This window comes from Oreochromis aureus, linkage group 15 (genome assembly GCF_013358895.1).
Source record: "Oreochromis aureus strain Israel breed Guangdong linkage group 15, ZZ_aureus, whole genome shotgun sequence".
Taxonomy (NCBI): Eukaryota; Metazoa; Chordata; class Actinopteri; order Cichliformes; family Cichlidae; genus Oreochromis; species Oreochromis aureus.
Window position 1 is genome coordinate 37,363,180 of NC_052956.1, and position 20,209 is coordinate 37,383,388.

The following is a 20,209-nucleotide window of genomic DNA, read 5'->3' on the forward strand; positions in this document are numbered from 1 at the left end:
CTATTGTCTCCTTATAAGAACGTCTGAGGGCTGTCTTCTGACTTACTTCCCCCAAAGTCACATGTGCAAAGCACTAAGCATAGTTGCACTATTACTTCTGCTTAGTAAGTAAGTAAGTAAAATTTATTTATATAGCACTTTTTAAGACAAACGCTGTTACAAAGTGCTTCACATGGGAATGAAGGCATGTCAAACAGACAAACAATATAGCAATATAAAGGAAGTATAAAAGCATATCAAACAAAGCAATAGTACAGTATAAATATAGAATAAAACAACATATTACACACTAACATTACCCAAATGGCTGTCTAAACAGATGTGTTTTAAGCTGTTTTTTAAAAGAAGCCACAGTGTCGATGGTGCGTAGTGGGGAGGGTAAACTGTTCCACAGTATTGGAGCCAGGGTTTGAAAAGCGTGATCCCCCTTTGTTTTCAAACGAGTCCGTGGAATAGATAGAAGACCACTATCAGTGGATCTAAGAGGAATTCTTCAGACTGCTGGATTTTCATACGCAGACAGTCAATACCATTCCTTTATAATAAAGGATCTCAATCCTTAAGTGGCACTAAAACAAAAGTCTTGAAGCAGTTTTGTCAGTGCCGTTCTTATTCACCATTTCCACAAGCTGACTCCAGACCCTTTGGCTTATGATAATGAGTCAAAATATAATGAGTCATGAAGTCATTACCTCTTTAGGAACTTCACCACTGCTGTTGTGCAACTGACTCAATGGCTTAAACTCATAAAAAGACTGATACTAATAGAATCAGGTCATCACAGCAGTTCATGCAAGGTGGCGTGACACAAAGGGTTATGTTCATTCATATTTTTCTAACAGCCATGCACACTATCCAGCATACAAACATGCTGTCACCACCTAGTGGCACTTTGGAATAACTACATATTATAGCAATCCTACACGGTGAGAACTGACATCTGATGTATTAAGATTACCAGCTTTTTGAAAATATATCATAGCTTTAGAGACAGGGGGAGAAATGTTTATTTAGTGATACATTTGATTAATTTCTTAATTTAAGTGATTGTATCCAAGTAGTCCAACTCACCTCCAGATCCGAGCTGACTGGCGAGGAGTCACAGGATGTGTCTGTGGAGCAGAAGCCGTCGGCTCTGATCCACCCAACCCTCCTGCTCAGAGGCTCGCTTCCCACATCTGACGTCTCCTTCTCAAGGGGCATTTTCAAAAATGAAAGCACATCTAATATTTGAAGAATAACGGCGTGCAGTGAAGAGTTCCTGTCAAACAAACTGCGTAGTGTCACAACAGATTCTTTGCTTACTTTTCTCGCAGGTTGACTCCTGACATCCATGTATTGGCCCACCTCTCTCATCTTCTGCAGGTTTTTTATCTTTAAAGAAAAAGAATACTATTATATTCACACCAAGGCTTTAGTGAACAAACACTATTAGAAGAACAATGCGAATAGTGTTTGTTGTAGAACAATGCCTGCATAGTACTACTTCCAAATAACTTAATCCACACAAGGAAGCAGTAAGTAGAGGTCCAATATTATCAGTATTACAGTAAAAAGCATGTTTGTTATGGAAGTCTGATTGAGAACAAGCTACTAAATTCACTCTGAGAAATCCGAGAAGCAGCCTTACGCACACAATAACAAAAAAGTGGTATGATTAAACAAAACAAGCTTACTTTTGTTTGTGCTGATGAAGGAATTTGCTCTTTTGTCTGTCTCTTCATGGCAGTGTTATTCTTTGCAGGGCGCCGTGAACCACCTAAAAGGCGCTCTGTATCTGGAAAAAGTCTCATAGCCTTCTTGCTGGAGCCTCTCTTGCACCAATGAGTAATTACAATCTGACACGACAGGTTAAAGGTCAACAAACCACACCACGGCATGACTGGCACAGACTCAAGCAAATCACCTAAATCTAGATGTAATGGACAGCAGCCCCGATTTTAGTGAGAATCCACACTCACCATCAATTTTGTTAGGTATACATGTTCAGCCACTTGTTATTGGAAGTATCTAATCAACCAATCACTGCAGCAACATCATGCATGATGTAGACATGTAAACATGGTCAAAATGACCTGCTGAAGTTCAGACTGAGCATCACAATGGGAAAGGAAGGCGATTTAAGTCACCTTGAATGTGGCATGGTTTGTGCCAGATGGGGTGGTGTGGGTATTTCAGAAACTGCTGATCTACCAGGAGTTTCCCACACAACTATCTGTAAGGTTTACAGAGAATGGTCAGAGAAATAAACAGTGACTCAAATAACAGCCAGTTGTTACAGTCTACGCAAGCAGAAGAGGATCGCTGAATGCACAGTAGCTTTGGGATGTGGTGGAACAAAAGATTCACATAATGGATGTAGAGCTGACAGTAACTGTGTGATGTGATCACATCAATATGGACTCATATGTCTGAGGAATGTTTCCAGCATCTTGTCAAATCTATGCCACAAAGTTCTGAAGACAAAATGAGGCCCGAGCCCGACTAGCAAAGTGAGTTGTGAATCTCTACACAGTTTGAGTGATGTGTGGTCACACTTACTGTGTAAGGATACAAGAAGGTCCAGAGTCACGCAGCCTGCTGATGACAGAAGCCATGGCATCGCTCTCATAAGAAATCTAAACTGAGTGTCACAGAGGAGTATGGCTGTAGTGTAGAGGGCACCAGCCAGTGAGCACAACAGTCCAGAGAAAATGGCAGTGTGGGTCACCTTATGTCCATTGCACTAAAGGGAAGAATACAAATGACACTAGGAACTTTATTAGAAAAGTAACATGATTTTATGTGAATGGTTTGTCACTTACTACTCTGCAGAGTGCGGGGATCCTGGAGGTACAGGCTATGACAAAAGACAGCAGCCCCAGTAGGTAACCCAGGATTTCAGTGTTGTCCTACAGACAGACAGTTTTCAGATGCAGCAGAAGGACATTTAGAGCAGAATGGCAATTCAAAAACAATAAAACGAAAAACCCAGGTGACAGCACTCATACACATGTATCCGTTTGTGTAACCACACCATTGAAGAACTCCAGCTGGAGACTTGAAGGACGACATGTAGCAGCGTCCTCCCTTTGACGGGCTGCAGTGCTGAAGCGTGGGAGACCCTGGACTTCAGAAAACCTCCTGCAACTACCATCAAGACACACACTGCTAGGAGATGCTGTCTCCTCCTCCTCTTCATCATCCTCAGCCTTTTTTCTGGGAGAGAACACCAGAGAGGACGGTTACAGAAAGTATTTCAATAGGTCCCCTGTTCATTTGTATGGTTATCTGTAGCGCCTCTCAGATAAATGGACCTACTGTTTTGCCAAAAGCAGTTGGTCGGCTGGATGACAATATTTAAACATCTGTGCTACCTTGCTGCAATTTGAATAATGCACAATTGCTAAATTGTTTGGGAATGATAAGGTTTGCATTGTTGAGATATGGAATTTTCTTAATCATACCTGCTTTCGAATTCCAACACAGGAACACTGGAAAGCACCACAAAATGCAGTTCACAAAATCCACAGCAGCAGCAAAAGCACCCATTAAAATCTGCAGAGAGGACATCGATAAGGAGTTACAGTATTTTAATGCATGAATAGAGTGAAAATAGTTAGTTACAGCTAGAACTGTGCTACCTGTATCTGCAGCTGCCTGGACAGGATGGCTCCAGTTGTACTGCACAGGTTACCGATGAAGCAGTAGAAGAAAACCGCGGTTTCTCCCGGATTTTCTCCCCGAATTTTGCACCTCTGAACAACGAACCTTCACAGTTATCACAGGTCAATGTTAGATATGTATTAAATTAATGGGGCCAGTAGGTGATTAATGATAATCTACTTACAGGAGACATGATAGCAGCAAAAGCAGCGCAGAAAGAAAGGTGAGACCAACAGGGACGCAAAGTGTGTCTGCGTCACGGGACAAACAGGTGTTAACTGAATCCACGCAAAAATCAACCAAACTAGTCAGGAAATAGTCTGATCGTTCCCCGACTTGACCATCCGCGATGTGCACACTTTTCTTCATTTTAAGTGCAAATGCTCAGCGACAATCCGCAGTACCGATCAGAAACTGAGCCATGCTCCTAGCTGAATATGCACATTTGACTTCTTGCTCATCAAAAGCACAGCGGCAGCTTTCCAAAGGGCCCGCACGCGGCAGGGAGGGGCTTACCTGTGCCACCTGTCATATATGGAAATACGTTCAAAGGCACAAATGAAAATGTGGATTTTACGCTCTTTCTGTATTTATTTAGAGATGCCAAAAATAAATCATCATCCATTTATTTAAAGAGGCGCGTTCATTTGTAGCTACGATCCGGAGCATTGCGTGTACCTTAGTCCCATTTCAGGAATCTTACACTTGATCACAGTGACCGCTTGCCAAAAAACAACTGCAAATTGTTATCAATGAGTTTTTGGGTTATGATCTGCCAAGCATATCTCTCATGAATGATAACAAGTCATTTTGAGCCACAAAGCACGTCTCCTTTATTTATTCAAGTCTCATTGATTTATTTTATTTTTCCAGTAAAGTTCTTGCCAAGAGGGCAGCAGAAATCTCACCAAATATCACATACACCAGTTCTTTCAAGATATTTAAAGTGGTCAAAAAGAATTGGATCGATTATAATTTAGAACAAAGATTAGCTACAATAACAGAATCATAAAACACTCGCAAAACAGCTCATGTCTTTATTTTATACATAAACCCTTTATAAATCAGGCTGATTTCAGTCTATATAGACAGACATAAAAAACAGAAACATCAGAAATCACTGCCACAGGTTAGGGGTGTTTGTGATTATTTATTGTATATTATTAATTTTACACTCCTGGGAGTTCCCACTTGTTCCCAGGTTTACAACATTTTGTAGCTTGTAGCTATTCTGTGATGGTAAGAAAATCAACTCCAAATTTATTATCTGGTTGCTAAAAACTCAAAAACAGTAAGAATTAGAAAAGCTCTCAGATTCTTAGACACCTACAACCCTCATGCACTTCTTTAACCTCCTAGGACCTGGCGTCCACATTTGTGGACATCACATTATATATATTATAGGGGTGGCTATAGCTCAGGAGGTAGAGCAGGTCAGCTGCTGATTGGAAGGTTGGCGGTTCGAGCCCTAGCTCCCCCAGTTTGCATGCTTGGGCAAGATACTAACCCCCACTTGCTCTCTGATGCATCCATCGGAGTATAAATGTGTATGAATGATAGTTAGAAAGCACTCACTGTATAGATAACAGTGCTTGTGTGTATGGAAACCAGTCCATTTTACAGTTTGGGTTGTCTAGACCAAAATACTAAATGTTGCTCTATAAGGGCCTAATATCCACTTACGAGATTGTTACACTGCCACTGTTCTATCAAAATTTAAAGCCAACGTCCTCATGCATGGATCTCATTTTTCTCAGAAACAAAAATCGGGTGCAAAAAAAAAATTGCATTCATCTGGTCCTAATCAGCCCAAAGAGCAAAGAGAAATTAAAAATGCATCCCATGGAGGAGTTCGGGTCTTAGAGTTGGCAAAATTTAACTTATTCAGATTACAAAACTTGCTATTGCATTGTCTTCTATTACAAATGCAAAATATTGTATTTACACTGAAGCATTAATTAATATATTGTTATGGAAATATGATAAAAAGTGACACACCAACATGACAGCATGTGTTTATTCTATGCAACCCAGTTAAGTTACAAAGAGCATTGCTTTAAATGTATAAAAGTCAACATACAGTATTTTAACTGATTCATAGAGACTTCATTATGTGTCATCCTTGAATACAATTTTGGATGTTGAATCCATTGGTTGCTCTTTAACTGGTGATCAGCCTGACAGAGTGCACTGCACCAAACCAGAGCAGACAGATTATGCACCTCATTAGTTAATATCACGACGGCCTGACTTTTCCACACTCACAGGATTAAAGGGGGCCTTCATCTACACAAAGCACTCAGAATTAATTCCCTTGGAATCACAGATGAACCGTGCTTCAGGGTTTTTCCTAAAGTACAGTTCACAGATCTAAGTTGCTCAAATTAACTTAGATTTTCTGATCATAATCAGGCATCCAGATGCTTAGTAATCCGCCGCACTTTCTCCTTCTTGTTCCTGTTGCCGTGTTTTTTCCAGGGTTTGCCCACTGCCATCTCTGATTCGGCTTTGCCTGGACCTACAGGTCCACTGCCTGGTTTGTAGCCCATCACAGACTGAATTCCTTTGGAGAGTGCCCGCACGTTCTCCTAAACAGAGGGGTTCATCATCAACAACAACAAAAAAGCATTTATCTTCATAATAAACTGCCCCTCTGCTGCAGACACACTCTATATTACCAAAAGTGTTCACTTGTCTGCCTTCACACTCATGTGAATTTGAGTGACATCCCATTTTTAATCCATAGAGTTTGATATGATGCCTGTTCAAACTTTGCAGCTCTAACAGCTTCAACTCTTGAGGGAAGATTTTCCAGAAGGTTTAGGTGTGTTTATGGGAATTTTTGACCATTCTTCCAAAAGCGGATTTGTGAGATTACCACTGAGCTGCTGTCGTTCCCAGTCGCTTCCACTAACAGTTAAGTGTGGAATATTTATTAGTGAGGAAATTTCACAACTAGCATCCGATCCCTGGAATTCACTGAGCTCCTGAGAGCAACGCATTCTTTCACAAATGTTTGTTGAAGCAGTCCACGTGACTAGGTGCTTGATTTTACACACCTGTGGGCCTGGAAGTGATTGAAACACCTGAATTCAATGATTGGGAAGGGTGACAGAACACTTCTGGTAATATAGTTTATATTACAACCTCTACTGTCCAGTCATCACCCATTTCCACCCGCCCAACAATAAGAGATCAGCAGGAACAATTTACCTGATGGAAAAAGTTCTTGTCAACCACGTTTTCGATTCTCTTAATTTTGCGTTGTCTGTTCATTACTGTGGAGAGGTCACTGCTGTCTGAGTCTCTATTCTCAAACTTTTTGTGCTGCGGCTGGAAGTCTTCAGGTTTTATATGAGGAGGGGAATGGCAGTACAGAAGCTTGCCCTGTAAGGAAAAGAGCTATGTTAGGCAAAGGACATTGTAAACAGGATGCATAATTGACTGGTAACTGGTCAAATCACAACAAATTCAGATGTTACAAGAGAACAACTACACCCTACAAAAGACTGAAGCCCTCCACAGTCTGCTTAAACACATAGCTGAACCACAGGAGATGTGCTACAGCTACACTGTTTAACGCTCTCGGTGACAGAGCTGTGCCAAGACAAAAATAATTTACTTATCTCTCATAGTATTTTCATCTGTTTCTTCCTCCCACTTTGTAAGGCACACTCACTCAACCACAGTCCAAAATTAAAAAGTAAACACAAGCAACACAACTGTGTTTTTTTTCTCAACCCACAACAGTTTGCAGTTGTGAACTTACGCTCACATAATCCTTCAGGACGTAGCGGGCCGATCTGGACTGATCGGGCTGGCCGTGCGACGTCATGAAACCTCTCATATCTGAAACAGACAAAAAAGAAAAGGCTATGTTAGAAAACAAAGAAATTACATCAAGGGGAAAGACAGCTAGCAGCATCTAAGGGTGCCACAGTGAGGTGACAGTATCACAATTTGAGCTAGGGACTTCTGATCAAGGAGGAACACAATACATAAAATTAAATCTATAAAATTGATTTTTTTTTTTTTTTTTAAAGAATCTAAGATTGTTTTTTCTCTTGAGTTGTACATATTTCACATTTGTTAATCTATTCTATCCAGAATCATGATAAATGTCTATTAGCCTCACATCCATATGCCATCAGCAGTTCTTCCGCGGTGGGCGGTCTGTCAGGGTCTTCATCTTCCCGCGGTCTGATGATATTGATGCCATAGGTGCCTTCTAACACATGCCGAGGGATCGTCTGACATATGTGACCAATCTGTTAAGAACTACGTGTCGTAAGCATCAGAATCAATTATAAAGCAGCACATGCGGAGTCTAGCTTTCTGTCACGTAAAGGATATGAGTGAGATCGCAGGTACGTGGTCTCTCATCTGGTCTATGGGCAGAATCCCAGAGCAGATCATCTCAGCTTTGGTAGAAACGAAGGAGGGCATGACCAGACCTGGGCAGTCACAGAGACACAGGCCTGGCTCCACATATAACGTCTGTCATACATATCAAAAACAAAAACACACAAAAAACACCATCATAATCATCCATCCATCCATCCTTTTTCAGGGGTGCGGTGGGTGCTGGAGCCTATCCCAGCCGTCTTAGGGTGAGAGGCAGGGTACACCCTGGACAGGTCGTCAGTCTGTCGCAGGTCTAACATCATTATTATTATTATTATTATTAAGCTTCTTGCTGGTGGAATTCCTAACCTGCATTTGTGCAGTAAGTACCTACCTGAAAGTGTTTAGTGTGTCCAGGAGTGGCTGAGACAGAAACCTTCTTGTTCCTCAGAATAGTGTTGATGGTTGAACTCTTTCCCACATTAGGATACCCGACCTGTTGGTTCCACCACATAATGAACATTTAATTGCTTTAAAATAACTCATACTGAGGAAAGTGTGGAGCTTCTTCCCCGACTATGAATCCAATTAAAATGTTTCCTGTACCTAAGATTCTTGTAAAGCATTAAAAAGCACTCCTGGTGAATTCTGCAGTGTTTCAAACGCTCTTACTAAATACAAATATACCACTTGATCTCAAAATTCAAAGGTGGTGTGGCTACGGCATGCATTTTACGCTAGACTGACAGATAGATGGTCCTTTTACTCACCAGTCCCACTGTCAGCTGCCCTTCTTTAACCCTGGAGCCGTTGTGAACAGCCTTGAACATTTCCAGCAGCTCATCCTTGCGCAGCAGACGGCTGGAGTTGTGGAAAGATGCATCGGATGAACCAGCAGTCCCTCCCTCTGCTTCTTCCTCACCTTCTGAACAGGTCTTCCAGTCCTCCTCATCTACGCTTACCTCTTCCTGCTCTTCCTCTATGTCACTCTGTTCTCCCCCTTTGTCCTCCTCCTCCTCCTCCTTGTTCTTTACCTCTTCCTCTCCATCTGCACCTTTCTGCCTCACGACTTCTTTAATTTGCCATCCTCCTTCTTCTGGATCACTCTCTTCACACTCTGGATCGGCCACCTCCATGCCCTGTGAGGGGACAAGTTTCTGCACTATTTTTCACTGGCATTAAAGACGGCGGGATGACGCCTAAAGGTGACTTTTTCTTGAGTACAATAAGTTATCTGTTCCCTAAAAAAATAGAAGTGCGTCACAGTTCAGAGAAGAGAGAAAAGTTCATGAAGCTTTCGCGCTCTCACCTTTTCCTCTGCATCCAGCCTGTTGCCCTCAGCCAGAGCAGACCAGAAAACTGCCCTCAGCCCCTCTTTCTCAAAGTATTTGGCCCAGACTTGCCTCTGCTCCCTGGTCAGTAGGTCAGCTTTGTTCACCAGAAGCATGTTCACCTTATGCTCTGAAACTTCTTTAACGTAGGACTCCTGGTGCCACACAACCAGAGAATTATTACAATCACTGCAGTACAGTTTAAACATTTGACTTCATGATGGATATAAACAAATGTTGACAGATGACATATGCAAATTGGTTAAATAAAATGCAATTATTTTCATATATGAAGCCTGAGTTCTATCATCTGTCCACTATTGAAATAAAGCACTTACAAGGTCCAGACATCTGAACAGCAAAGGATTTCTGGCATCAACGATTTGAACAACGACGTCACTAAAAGAAGAAAAAAAGAAATATTTGTTTTTTTCCCTTCAGCATCACATAATGAGAACAGATTCCTCAGGAAATGTGATGTGCTGTTGATTTGGGTTCTACCTCCTCTCAATCACTCTCCACAGCTGTCTCCAAAATTCAAGGTTTCTCTCAAATGGGGTGAGAATTAACTTCTGCTCCTCTTCCAGCCTTTGAAGAGAACACTTGTAATTAGATTACAGGCAATGATAATCCAGCACAAAAGTATCACAAGTCATTAATTAGAACATTTCAAATGGTTATCCCTGCATTCCACTACTGATTCTTAACACCAAAAGTGACTCAGAGTACAGAAAAGCTACATACTGTGCAAGTGCTCGTCTCCACTCCAAGAAGCTGTCTTTCTCTGTCTGCTGAAGCTCGTCTGGACTGGTGCTTTCATCCCAGTGGGGTCTTATAACAAGGAAAGACACAACAGATCTTATCAATGCAACATATTATTTATACGTTAGACAAATTAACCTGTAAAAACATGTCGGCTCAAATCACCGTCTCGGAATTCTGAGGAAATGTTTGTTGTCTTCGTGCAGCTTCATGAGTTCGCTTTTCTCCTCAGCTGTTAATAAGCCGGCTCGAGCTTCTGCCGGCACAAACTTGATATTGAGTTTCTCTAAGAAAACACAGAAAGTGAAAGTGATTAGATTAACAAGAAGAATCAAAAGGCAGATCTGCAGTGGAGATCACATAATATTTAAGACAAAAAATACTGTAGACTTAAAGATGCTCAAAGCCAGCTTTGCAGCTTTCTTAAAAACACAAGAAGAATTACTTCTGTTAGATTTATACACGTGAATATTGTGGACTAAAATTCGATGTGGAAGAATCATTCCCAGTTATCACAAACACTCGATTGCAGTTCTTGCTACCCAAGGACAACCAGTTTCTAGGTTTAGGGGACAATTACTTTTCCACATAGAACCAGGTAGCTTTGATTCGTCTTTTTCCCTCAGTAAATGATGTCATCATTTAAAAATTATCTTTGTCTAATTTATCATTTAATTTGTTGATGTTCTGAAACGTTTAAGTGTAAAAAAATTTTTTTTAAAAAGAATTCAGAAATGGGGCAAATACTTTTTCACAGCACTGTAGTTTCCCATGTTTGATAAGTAAAAAAACTGAAACATACCTACAATTCACCTGAAAACTAAACATGAGTGAATAAAAGTGTTATTTACCTGCAACAAACTCTGTTCCTGCCAGTTCAGCTGTGGCCAGAAAGTCATCCATGGAACTTTGTTCTGTCACTGACTGCAGGTTCAGCCGCCCCCAGTCGTAGCCATCATTCAGTTCACTGGTGTGGAGCTGAAAATATAAAGAAAAAACAATGACAACAAACTTTCAGTAGCTTGACCAGCAGTAAATGCCTGTGAAAAAGCGTCCAGATTAAACAAAGCAGCTATCACTGGGACATCATCGCCAAATAGCGGATCATGTTCACATCCTTGCATCCAAACCACCGTGTGACTAGCAGGACCTGTTTTGGAAATACTTGAGATTGTGTTAAAACAATTTCCCAGAAAAGTTTATCCCCATTACATTAGTCATCTATTTATTTACGTAATAGTCCTTGTTCATTAGTTTGTTTGCTCTAAAACAGCATCAGTAAATTTACATCCTGGTGAGCCAGTGTGAGGTAATCGTAACACTAATACTAACAGCTAAGTGGAATTAAAAAGTTGAGTGGCATTTAAAAACGGGGTCACAACTGCTTAGGGGATGATACTATATCACGAAGGGTCTCATATCTACATCTGTGATTATCTGAACACGTTTAACACGAGCTGGAAAAAAAACACCGTGTCATACCCAAGAGTCGCCCCTTTTGTTTCCCCGGCCTGCCTGAAGCCTCTCCTTGATCAGAGCTCTGCCCAGCACGGCTCCTCCGCCCGCCTTCTTCTTGCCCATAATACCCTCCGATGCTGTCACTTCACAAAACACAGAAGGAATAGAAAACTGAAGAGTACTGCAGCCAGCCACTCGCTTCAGAGACCCATGTGCACTACCTACAGCGTTGTTGTCGTAAAAACCGGAAATGGAACAAACCAAACGATTAACATATCCGGACAATGAAATTTGTGTTGGACTTTAGAACCCATGTTATTTTATCAAACGCTACCCTTTATATTCTTTATACTGTTAATAAAATAAACTCTAAAACAGTAAGATACATTATCTTCTCATTTGTGTTGTAGATAGAGGCAGTAGGGTAGCTGTGGTACATTCCGGTTACGCGCTCAGCGGTTAAATGTGTCCTGAAGAAACACCGACAGAAACAACATGAGTTCCTGGTGTGTCACACGAGTGATCTGGATGTTAGAATTAGATTAAATTAGAAAAGAGTATATCTGTACTGTGCGATAATGCAAACTTTGGTATCGATCTAATACAACGTAAAAAAAAAAAGTACGACACATAGTTTTACCCTATAAAGGCAGCTTAAATGGGAGAAAGCAGTGTGATTTATGAGATAATTCATCATTCTGAACACATTTTAATGACCACCTTTTAATGTCAACAATAATTAGTTAACGCAACGAAAAAAACACAACTTTCGACATTCATGTATAAATGTGCATGTCTCTAAATAACTTTGGGTCAGCATCTGTTGTTTAGATGTGTTATGGGCTATAAATAAAATGACAGTTAATACAAAAAGGTCCAGTAATTTTTCATAGTGCATGTTTGAGGTATATTTTTTCATTAACAAAACCAACAACAACGTATTTAACACAGTTCAGTGGACTACATGCTGAACTTGGAGGAGAGAAACAAAGTAACAATCCTATCTCCCTAGTATTGATTAGATACCAATATCAGTGTTGGTATTGATAGTATCAATATCTGGACTGATCCTCCCACCCCTGGGGTATATTGGCCCTCTCAATCTGAGCTGTCCCTCAGATCGGGGTATAGAGGGGCACGAGTGAGATGTTTTGGACATATATTGGACATGTCCAAAACATTGGACATATGGTGCTCAATATGGAGATACCAGCCAGGAGGAAAAGAGGAAGATCTCAGAGAAGATTCATAGTTGTAGTCAAGAAAGAAATGAAGAGCGCTGGCGTGACCGGGGAGAATGCTGGGGGTTGATTGAGATGGAGGCAGGTGATCTCCTGTGGCGACACCTAAGGGGAGCAGATGAAAGAAGAAGAAGAGCAAAAACATCAGTGTGTGTTTGTGCTATGTTTTGCAAAATAACAAAATACATAAATAAAAGTAAAACATAAATCTCCTTCCATACAACAAAATAAATCGTACTTCCGAATAGAACCAAAAGGGGGCAGCATGTAACAGACGTTTTAAAGAGACCTGATGTGACTCAAACTAACCTGGACCTGACAAACCCTAAACGCCGCTGTCCTCTGTGAGACTGTTAATTATGGGTTAATCCATCAATTTAAACATAAATCTTTGCAAACAAATTCAAACCTTGATGAACAAGTTTTTAAACTTAAGAAATTCTAGAAAAATAACCAAGTTACGGGACAATAAATAATATGTGGATTTGTTTCTTTCCATTCAGTTGACATTTTATAACAGAACAATGTATTTATATCTTCACTTTACATTCATATACTCCTCCAGCAATATAGTTTCCAGGAATACTTTTCACTCTTCTTTAATGCAAAAATGAAGTTGCAGTTTATATTAACAGACGACTCTTAAACCGAGTTTTATAGAGCTCTGTTATTAAATGTTGCATAATTGTTGAGTATAACTTAAATATCTATAGATGGTTTCGCTTGTTTATAATCATTCGTGTTTTAGCACAAGAAACCAAGAAACCACGAGCAAAGAAGAACAGTTTACACTAACAGGTACTGTATTTTTTCACTTGGTTCAGTCCCCCCCTACAGTCATGCTGAAATGGTTTGTCCTTGCATATAATCTGCGAATCTCGTGCTGTCACAGCAGACTGTACTCAGCACTACAATGACATAAAGCGGGGGATCCTGCGATGGACAGGAGCACTTCAGCGGATGGACAGATGAAGTACGGTGTCTTTGCGTTTAGTTCACGTAGAGTAGCTCACACATGACCTGACAGGCAGTAGAACGCTTCTAGGATTTAGTAGTAATTTAAAAAAAAGTTGTTCTCCTTTCTCTCTCAGTGCTGCTGTTGACTGGAAACAGCAGTAAAATGCTGCCTTGGAAGAAGAATAAGTTCGACCTGATTGAGGAAGACAAGCAGTCCAAGCAGAAGGGCTATGCGGTGAGTCTCAACTACTCGGCGCTCACCTCCTTCGCCAAGTCCTGCCCCGAGAGCGCACTCAACAGGGTGGGCAGCATGTTCAAGTCAAAGAGGAAAAAGCTGAAGATCACCAGCGAAGATCCCACGTACACGGTGCTTTACCTGGGGAACGCTACCACGATCCAGTCCAAAGGAGACGGCTGCACGGACGTAGCGGTGAGCAAGATCTGGGGCAAAAGCGAGATGGGCAAGAACGGCACCAAGATGAGGCTGACCATCAGCTCCCAGGGCATCCGCATGGTGCATGTGGATGACAAGGCCAGGAGACCGGGACACTTGTACTTGCTGCACCGGATAACCTACTGCGTCGCGGACCCACGGCTACCCAAGATTTTCGCTTGGATTTACAGGCACGAGATGAAGCACAAGGCCGTAATGCTGCGCTGCCACGCAGTGCTGGTGTCCAAGCCGGAGAAGGCAAAGGCCATGGCGCTGCTGCTGTACCAGACCTCGGCAACAGCCCTGGCTGAGTTTAAAAGACTAAAACGGAGGGACGATGCCAGGCACCAGCAGCAGCAGCTCATAGGGGAACAAACCATCCCCTTGGTGCCTCTCAGGAAGCTGCTGAACGGACAGTGCTACTACAAACCCCCGGTGGAGCGCAGCCGGAGTGCACCAAAATTGGGCTCTATCACGGAGGACTTGGTGGGGGAGGAAGAGGAGGAGAAAGCAATGCACTTTGAGTGTGAGGACATTCTGGACACGGACCATGATTGTGTTGCCAATGGCAAACAAGAGTTGACTCAAATTATTAATGACTTGGGAGAGATGAGCATAGGAAACGACGTGCAGACACTGAAAGCTGATCTCAGAGTCACCAGACTCCTCTCTGGTGAGAGCACAGGGAGCGAATCCTCCATAGAAAGCAACCAGGAGCCGCCACCACTAATCAATGGCTTTGATGAGGTAAAGGTGCAAGAAACTGCCTAAAAAACTTTGGGCATTTCTGGGCACTTGTAGCGCACGGTTCTGTTGAGCCACGATGTCTCCTTGAGAAACAGTTACAAAGTGCTTGTTTGACATGTGCCACTGAGACTAATAATTGAGAGGACATAAACGTAATGTGGGGACAAAGCAGACAGACAGTCAGGCTACTGAACTAAGTTAAAAGATTGCGTAAACACAGAAACAAAGAAAAAAAGGCATACCCATTTGAGAGACAACTTTAATGACAAATTCCCAGCGCGCCTTAGGGCGCACGGCACTAATTCCATCTCTTTTGTTTAAGAGGATTTGTTGTAGCATCGAGCTTGTTTACTTGACGTTTTTTTTCCCCTCACTTGAAAATATCATGTTTCTTCTGTAACATGCTCCAGTCATGATCTAGATGCTCCCAAACATTCCTTAAAACGAAAAAAAAAAACAAACAGATTTGTTTTCCATCAGGCTTCCTTTACAGTCCCCATCAGGGCGCCTGCTCGGTCACCTTTTTATTTCTGCACTATTGCGACTTCATTGAAGTATTATGTTGACTACCATGTACATACGTTTGCTGGTATGTTGTCTGAAACATAAGTGTCTTATCTTTGCTGTGCAAAAGAAAAAATACCTTTTATGTATTAAGATGTAAAGTAAGATGTTTTAAGTATAAATATGTTATTTTTTGAAATATAAATATATATATATATATATGTGGTTTGTTATGTGAAATTCAAAGAATTATCAATAAAAAAAGGAATTAAATGAATGTTTTATGTGAATTAATGCTGAAATACAAGTAGGACATCTTTTCTTTCAGCACTGTCTGATATGAGCGGGGTTTACCTTGGGAGGCTCAAAATGAGGTCAGATTTGCACTGCTGAATAAAAGTCACATGGAGGCTAAAAAGCATAACCCTCAACTTCTCATCGGTATTATCTGTGTTACCACCAAGCTATCAGTGTGACTGTAAATGGGTATTTCATTTAATAGCCTTGAATTGATCTTTATCCCCCACCACCACCACCACCACCTTTTTTTTCCTTTTTTGCCAAATTGCTTTCAGGCTGTTGAAGTTATTTAGTTAAGGTACTGAAGGCCCATTCATTCTGGCTGGCCTCAGGGAAGGCAGGCCACACATACAGACGTCACCGGTAGCACAAGCTGTGAGAACATCACATGGTAGAAGTAGCACCAGAGGTCCTTCAGCAGCATATTCTAGCTGGTATTTACTTTTACATCAGTTTGCCTTTATTGAAACACAACAGATAGAATTCAGAGCATTACAGATCTATATGCTGCAATATGTGACTGGTATATAGACTCATGCGTTTGAGTCACCCGGTTCATTTCATTCATATTTGCTCAGCTCACTAAAATCAGATAATCTACATTGTTCCTTTGGTGTGCCACCAAAGTGTCACCTAAATAAAAGTGTGACTGATAAAAAGATGGAGTCACATCTTTTTCTTAAAGGCACAGCACTCAGCCTAATATTTAACACTCACAGAAGCAAAGTCACAACATCACATGATGTGATCTGTGGTCAGCGAAGGATATGACTGGGCCAGCAGCTCTAAATGTGAAAGATGTGTTACTAAATATCACTGTCACTTTCATTTTACAGACAGCAGCAGGCCCACGCTGATGCCACACAGCTCTTCCCGGGGTTATACAGTTCGGCATATAAACTCAGAAGCACGGATACTGATGCACAGATGCCATCGGTGTTGAGGGCCTGCATGTGAGGGTGAACACTCCAGTCCCATGGAGCATGCTCTGGAGGAACAGCTCTCCATTCTACATTCTCACTAATGACACTTTGCACTGCTAGCGAACACAAACAGGCCAGAGTGAGACACAAGGAGCAAAAACCCAAGCTCTCTGTGGTCCTAGAGGTGGTCGATTGTCATATGGACAGACAGTAGCATATGGATGAAGTATTCACTGAAAACAAATAAAGGAGGAAATCTAGAGAGAAAAGCTTCATGTATTTCCATCAGTGGTTGGTGAGTCATAAAACAAGCTTTCCAGTGTCTCATTATAAATTGATGCGCTTTCAGGGGACACAAATACACACACACTAAATTGAGACTGTGGGTGCTTTATTTGTGGTCTGTGAAACGGTGAAATAGGAACAGAGTACAGAAACCCATATAGTTAGTTTCTCTTCCTCATGCAATCTGATGGGCTGCTTGCACCAGCTGCACTCTCATGGAAATCACCTGTTACTCTGCAAAGACACAATGACATCATGTGCCCAACGTCATGTAATTAGAGATGAGGCAGTGTTGTGACCACAGAAACACAGGAGAAGGAGCAAAAGGCCATTTGTCTGACGCTCCTGGCTTTTGCAGCTGCTTAGTCTGCTTATGGATGTCTGGATGTTTCTCGCTGACCTACATTCTCACACAACCATTCTTGTGTTCCATCTCTCTTTTAGCAGTTGTGCTCCCCTAATCTCCCAGGTTACCTGGAAATCAGCCACTCGTGAAGCCAGCCCTTCCGCACAATTAAAGGCTTGAGAGTCTTTGTTCACAACAAGAGGTTGTAGGACACGTTTCACACTGCCAAGGGAGAAAGCTGAGCTTCTGATTGTTTAGAGGAGAGCTAACAAAAAAGTCTTCTTGATGTCATTCACTTGCCACTTTTTTTTCCTTTGAACAAGCACTCAGGTGTTTGACCTACCAACTACATGTGAGTCATGGGTAAGGTGGCTTGGTTCAGGGTTTTCCTGTCCCCAACACAGAAACCAAGTGTGTTGCTGCTGGTTTTTAAACCCGACCTTATGAAGTGTAATCTAGTATTAAAAACAATGCACTGAACAGAAAGTAAATTTTAAAACAAGCATATGGGGGACAGTGGGTTTGTTTTACAGCAAAGTATGACAGACTTCGTAATTATGAGATGCTAAAAAGAGTAAATGTGATGTCCACATATGAGGATGCAGGGTCTCAGTACATAGTAGATTAATGGCTGCTGTTCTTTTCACACGTTACAATATGCAAACATGTATATTGTAATGTGCAGATTTTATTATAACTGTGAAGCACTTTGCAACTCTGTGTTTTGAAAAATTCTATACTGATAAAATAATTATTAGTATTATATTCACCCTGCAATAGACCGGTGACCTGCTTCTCACACTATTGCAGCTGTGATAAGCTCCACCCCCCTGCTGTGGATAAACAGAAGAAAATGGACGCATGGACTGATGCTCTTCATTGGACAGATGATTATAATAATTGAAATGTCATTACTATGCCTCAGGCAGTTAAAGACAGTTTAACATAACTATCTGAATTCACTGATTTATTTTTGTTTAACCAAGAATTAATAGCGGGGAGGCTAACACATTTGCCTAACAAGGAAAAGATCCCTGGTTTGAGCCCGGGAGGAGATATAAATCTCTTTGGGAATGCACCAGGGATAAAACAAATCTTGAACAAATCAAATGTGCAGAGCTACCTGCTGCGCTGACCCTGTGTGAATAACAGAGCAGCCGAAATTAGCTGACTTCTAATCAGAAAGTAGAGATAGAGCACCTCTCTTGAATCCTGGGTGTCCTCAAGTTAAGCAGCATGAACCTGTCATGCCCTTCGATAGTGGGGGAAGCAGGATTCTCAGAGGAAACCAGCACAAGCAGATAGAGACCATGCAAACTCTGCATACATACAGTCTGCCTGCGGTCAATCCCCAAACTCTCTGCGGGGGAACAGTGTTAACCACTCACATCTGCAACCAAAATTACAAAAAACAAAGAAGCTTTTTAAGGCTGCAGCTAACAATCATTTTCTCAGTAAGTAATACCCTGAAAGTAATCAAATAGTTTGATTTGAATGGTGAATGGTACAAAATAGAAAAACATCCCATTTATTATCACACAAAACAAAGTTAAATTATTATTTAGACTGAGAAGTACAAGGTCGTTGTAATTTAAATAGTTCCAATAATCTAAATAGTTTTTTGTCAATCAACTGTTTGAATAATAGACTTATCAACAATTTATTGTTTGAAGTATTCATCTTATTTACTCAAGTGAAATCAGATTACCTCATTATAATATCAGTTTTTTTGCAAGTCTGCATTAGAGTATTTTTTGAGTAAAAGTATGAAAGAATTAACTGATGATTTTTAGTATAAAAGACAAGAATGCATCTCACAAGAGGGAACCTTACATTGTTATATTATTGTAAAGTATACACAGTATATACAATTATTTGTAGCTATACTATGCATGTTAGGTGGTTTAATCTTATTTTATAAACCCAGATTTAGTTTTGTGCTTAAAGTAAATGCAATGCCATGTAGTGCAGTGAAAAGTACATCATTATTTCTGACAGCAGAACCACAAAGTAGCACAAAACTTCCGAATATCTGACTAAAGTTGTTTTCTAGCACTGTACCCAGAAGTGACTCACAGGGTTCAGTGGGTACATGACATGTATTGCTCTCTGCAGCGGTAGAGTCAGCACATGAAAGCCCTTCATCAAAATTGATCACTCTATAATTTACTGGGATAATGCAGTGCGTGTATAATATAATTTACTGTTTACACGTTTAGGTACCCCCAGCTACTCCCAGACAAATAATAAATGGACCTGGCAGTTTGGGTCTGCATTGAAACACACACAGAAGAGCAGAGCTTCCCAATTATCTGCTATTTGAATGGCACCGCAGGCCATCCCTGTACCAGATCACCACCGATGCCAGACCGCCACACGGCTTAATTTTGAACCACGCTACAAAATCCATTCATCTATAATGCATGAGAAGAGCTGGGAAAGCATCAGCGCTGTTAGATAGTGGGCCTGGATCTGATTACACCAGCGGTGTGAGAGACGTCAGACGGGTTGAATCAGAGCGCAGAGCCATGCTGACCTTTGCTTGCTGGTGGAAACACATGAACGACATCTCAAGTTTTTGCGGCAGGGAGGAACATGAGCCGTCGTGCCCACAGCTCATTTTTAGCTGTTGCATGTAGACTGTATCTAAGAACTGCAGGCAAGTAACAGGGATCTGGATGCACAAGATTACTATTTGTAGCACAAAGGTGTATAATTATCACACTCTTCAATTACAGAAACCACTACTGAAGGTCAGGATGAGCACAACATAAAATTAGGTACAGTGGGCACTGAGGCAGAGTTGTGGCAAACTTTGTTGGTCTGTTTTTGGACAAGATGACGTGTTTTGACCGCCGTATTTACAGGTAGACAATGTCAGACAGAGTCAGTGTCCAATTGTATATATGACATGTGCAGGATGATGGGTAAGT

The 20,209-nt window shown here is 41.2% G+C and overlaps 3 protein-coding genes across 4 annotated transcripts in view; 1 reads left to right on the forward strand and 2 right to left on the reverse strand.

Moving 5' to 3' along the window:
• Positions 1-4,153, reverse strand: part of tmem44 (transmembrane protein 44) — an 8,029-nt gene extending 3,876 nt beyond the window's left edge. Inside the window, exons 1-9 of one of the 2 annotated variants that reach the window (XM_031758158.2) lie at positions 3,830-4,153; positions 3,624-3,750; positions 3,447-3,537; positions 3,017-3,198; positions 2,805-2,891; positions 2,555-2,725; positions 1,677-1,838; positions 1,306-1,374; positions 1,072-1,191 (exon numbers count right to left, since the gene is read on the reverse strand). In XM_031758158.2, the coding sequence (XP_031614018.1) occupies positions 1,072-1,191; positions 1,306-1,374; positions 1,677-1,838; positions 2,555-2,725; positions 2,805-2,891; positions 3,017-3,198; positions 3,447-3,537; positions 3,624-3,750; positions 3,830-4,014 (1,194 nt within the window). In that variant the 5' untranslated portion in view covers positions 4,015-4,153. The remainder of the gene's footprint in view (positions 1-1,071; positions 1,192-1,305; positions 1,375-1,676; positions 1,839-2,554; positions 2,726-2,804; positions 2,892-3,016; positions 3,199-3,446; positions 3,538-3,623; positions 3,751-3,829) is intronic. The other variant, XM_031758159.2, reaches the window with a different exon arrangement.
• Positions 4,154-5,646: 1,493 nt separating this feature from the next.
• Positions 5,647-11,876, reverse strand: lsg1 (large 60S subunit nuclear export GTPase 1). Its single transcript, XM_039598869.1, has 14 exons — positions 11,565-11,876; positions 10,934-11,060; positions 10,248-10,368; positions 10,065-10,151; positions 9,822-9,908; positions 9,659-9,719; positions 9,299-9,475; positions 8,760-9,128; positions 8,384-8,485; positions 7,999-8,142; positions 7,781-7,904; positions 7,415-7,494; positions 6,859-7,032; positions 5,647-6,233 (listed from the first exon to the last, which is right to left on the reverse strand). The coding sequence occupies exons 1-14, from the start codon at positions 11,661-11,663 to the stop codon at positions 6,054-6,056; spliced, it is 1,932 nt and encodes a 643-aa protein (XP_039454803.1). The 5' UTR covers positions 11,664-11,876; the 3' UTR covers positions 5,647-6,053.
• A 1,788-nt stretch (positions 11,877-13,664) lies between these two features.
• On the forward strand, positions 13,665-15,695 carry fam43a (family with sequence similarity 43 member A). The gene is made up of 2 exons (XM_031758163.2): positions 13,665-13,754; positions 13,873-15,695. Coding segments are annotated over exons 1-2 (1,071 nt in total). The 5' UTR covers positions 13,665-13,753; the 3' UTR covers positions 14,943-15,695.
• The last annotated feature ends 4,514 nt before the right edge of the window (positions 15,696-20,209 follow it).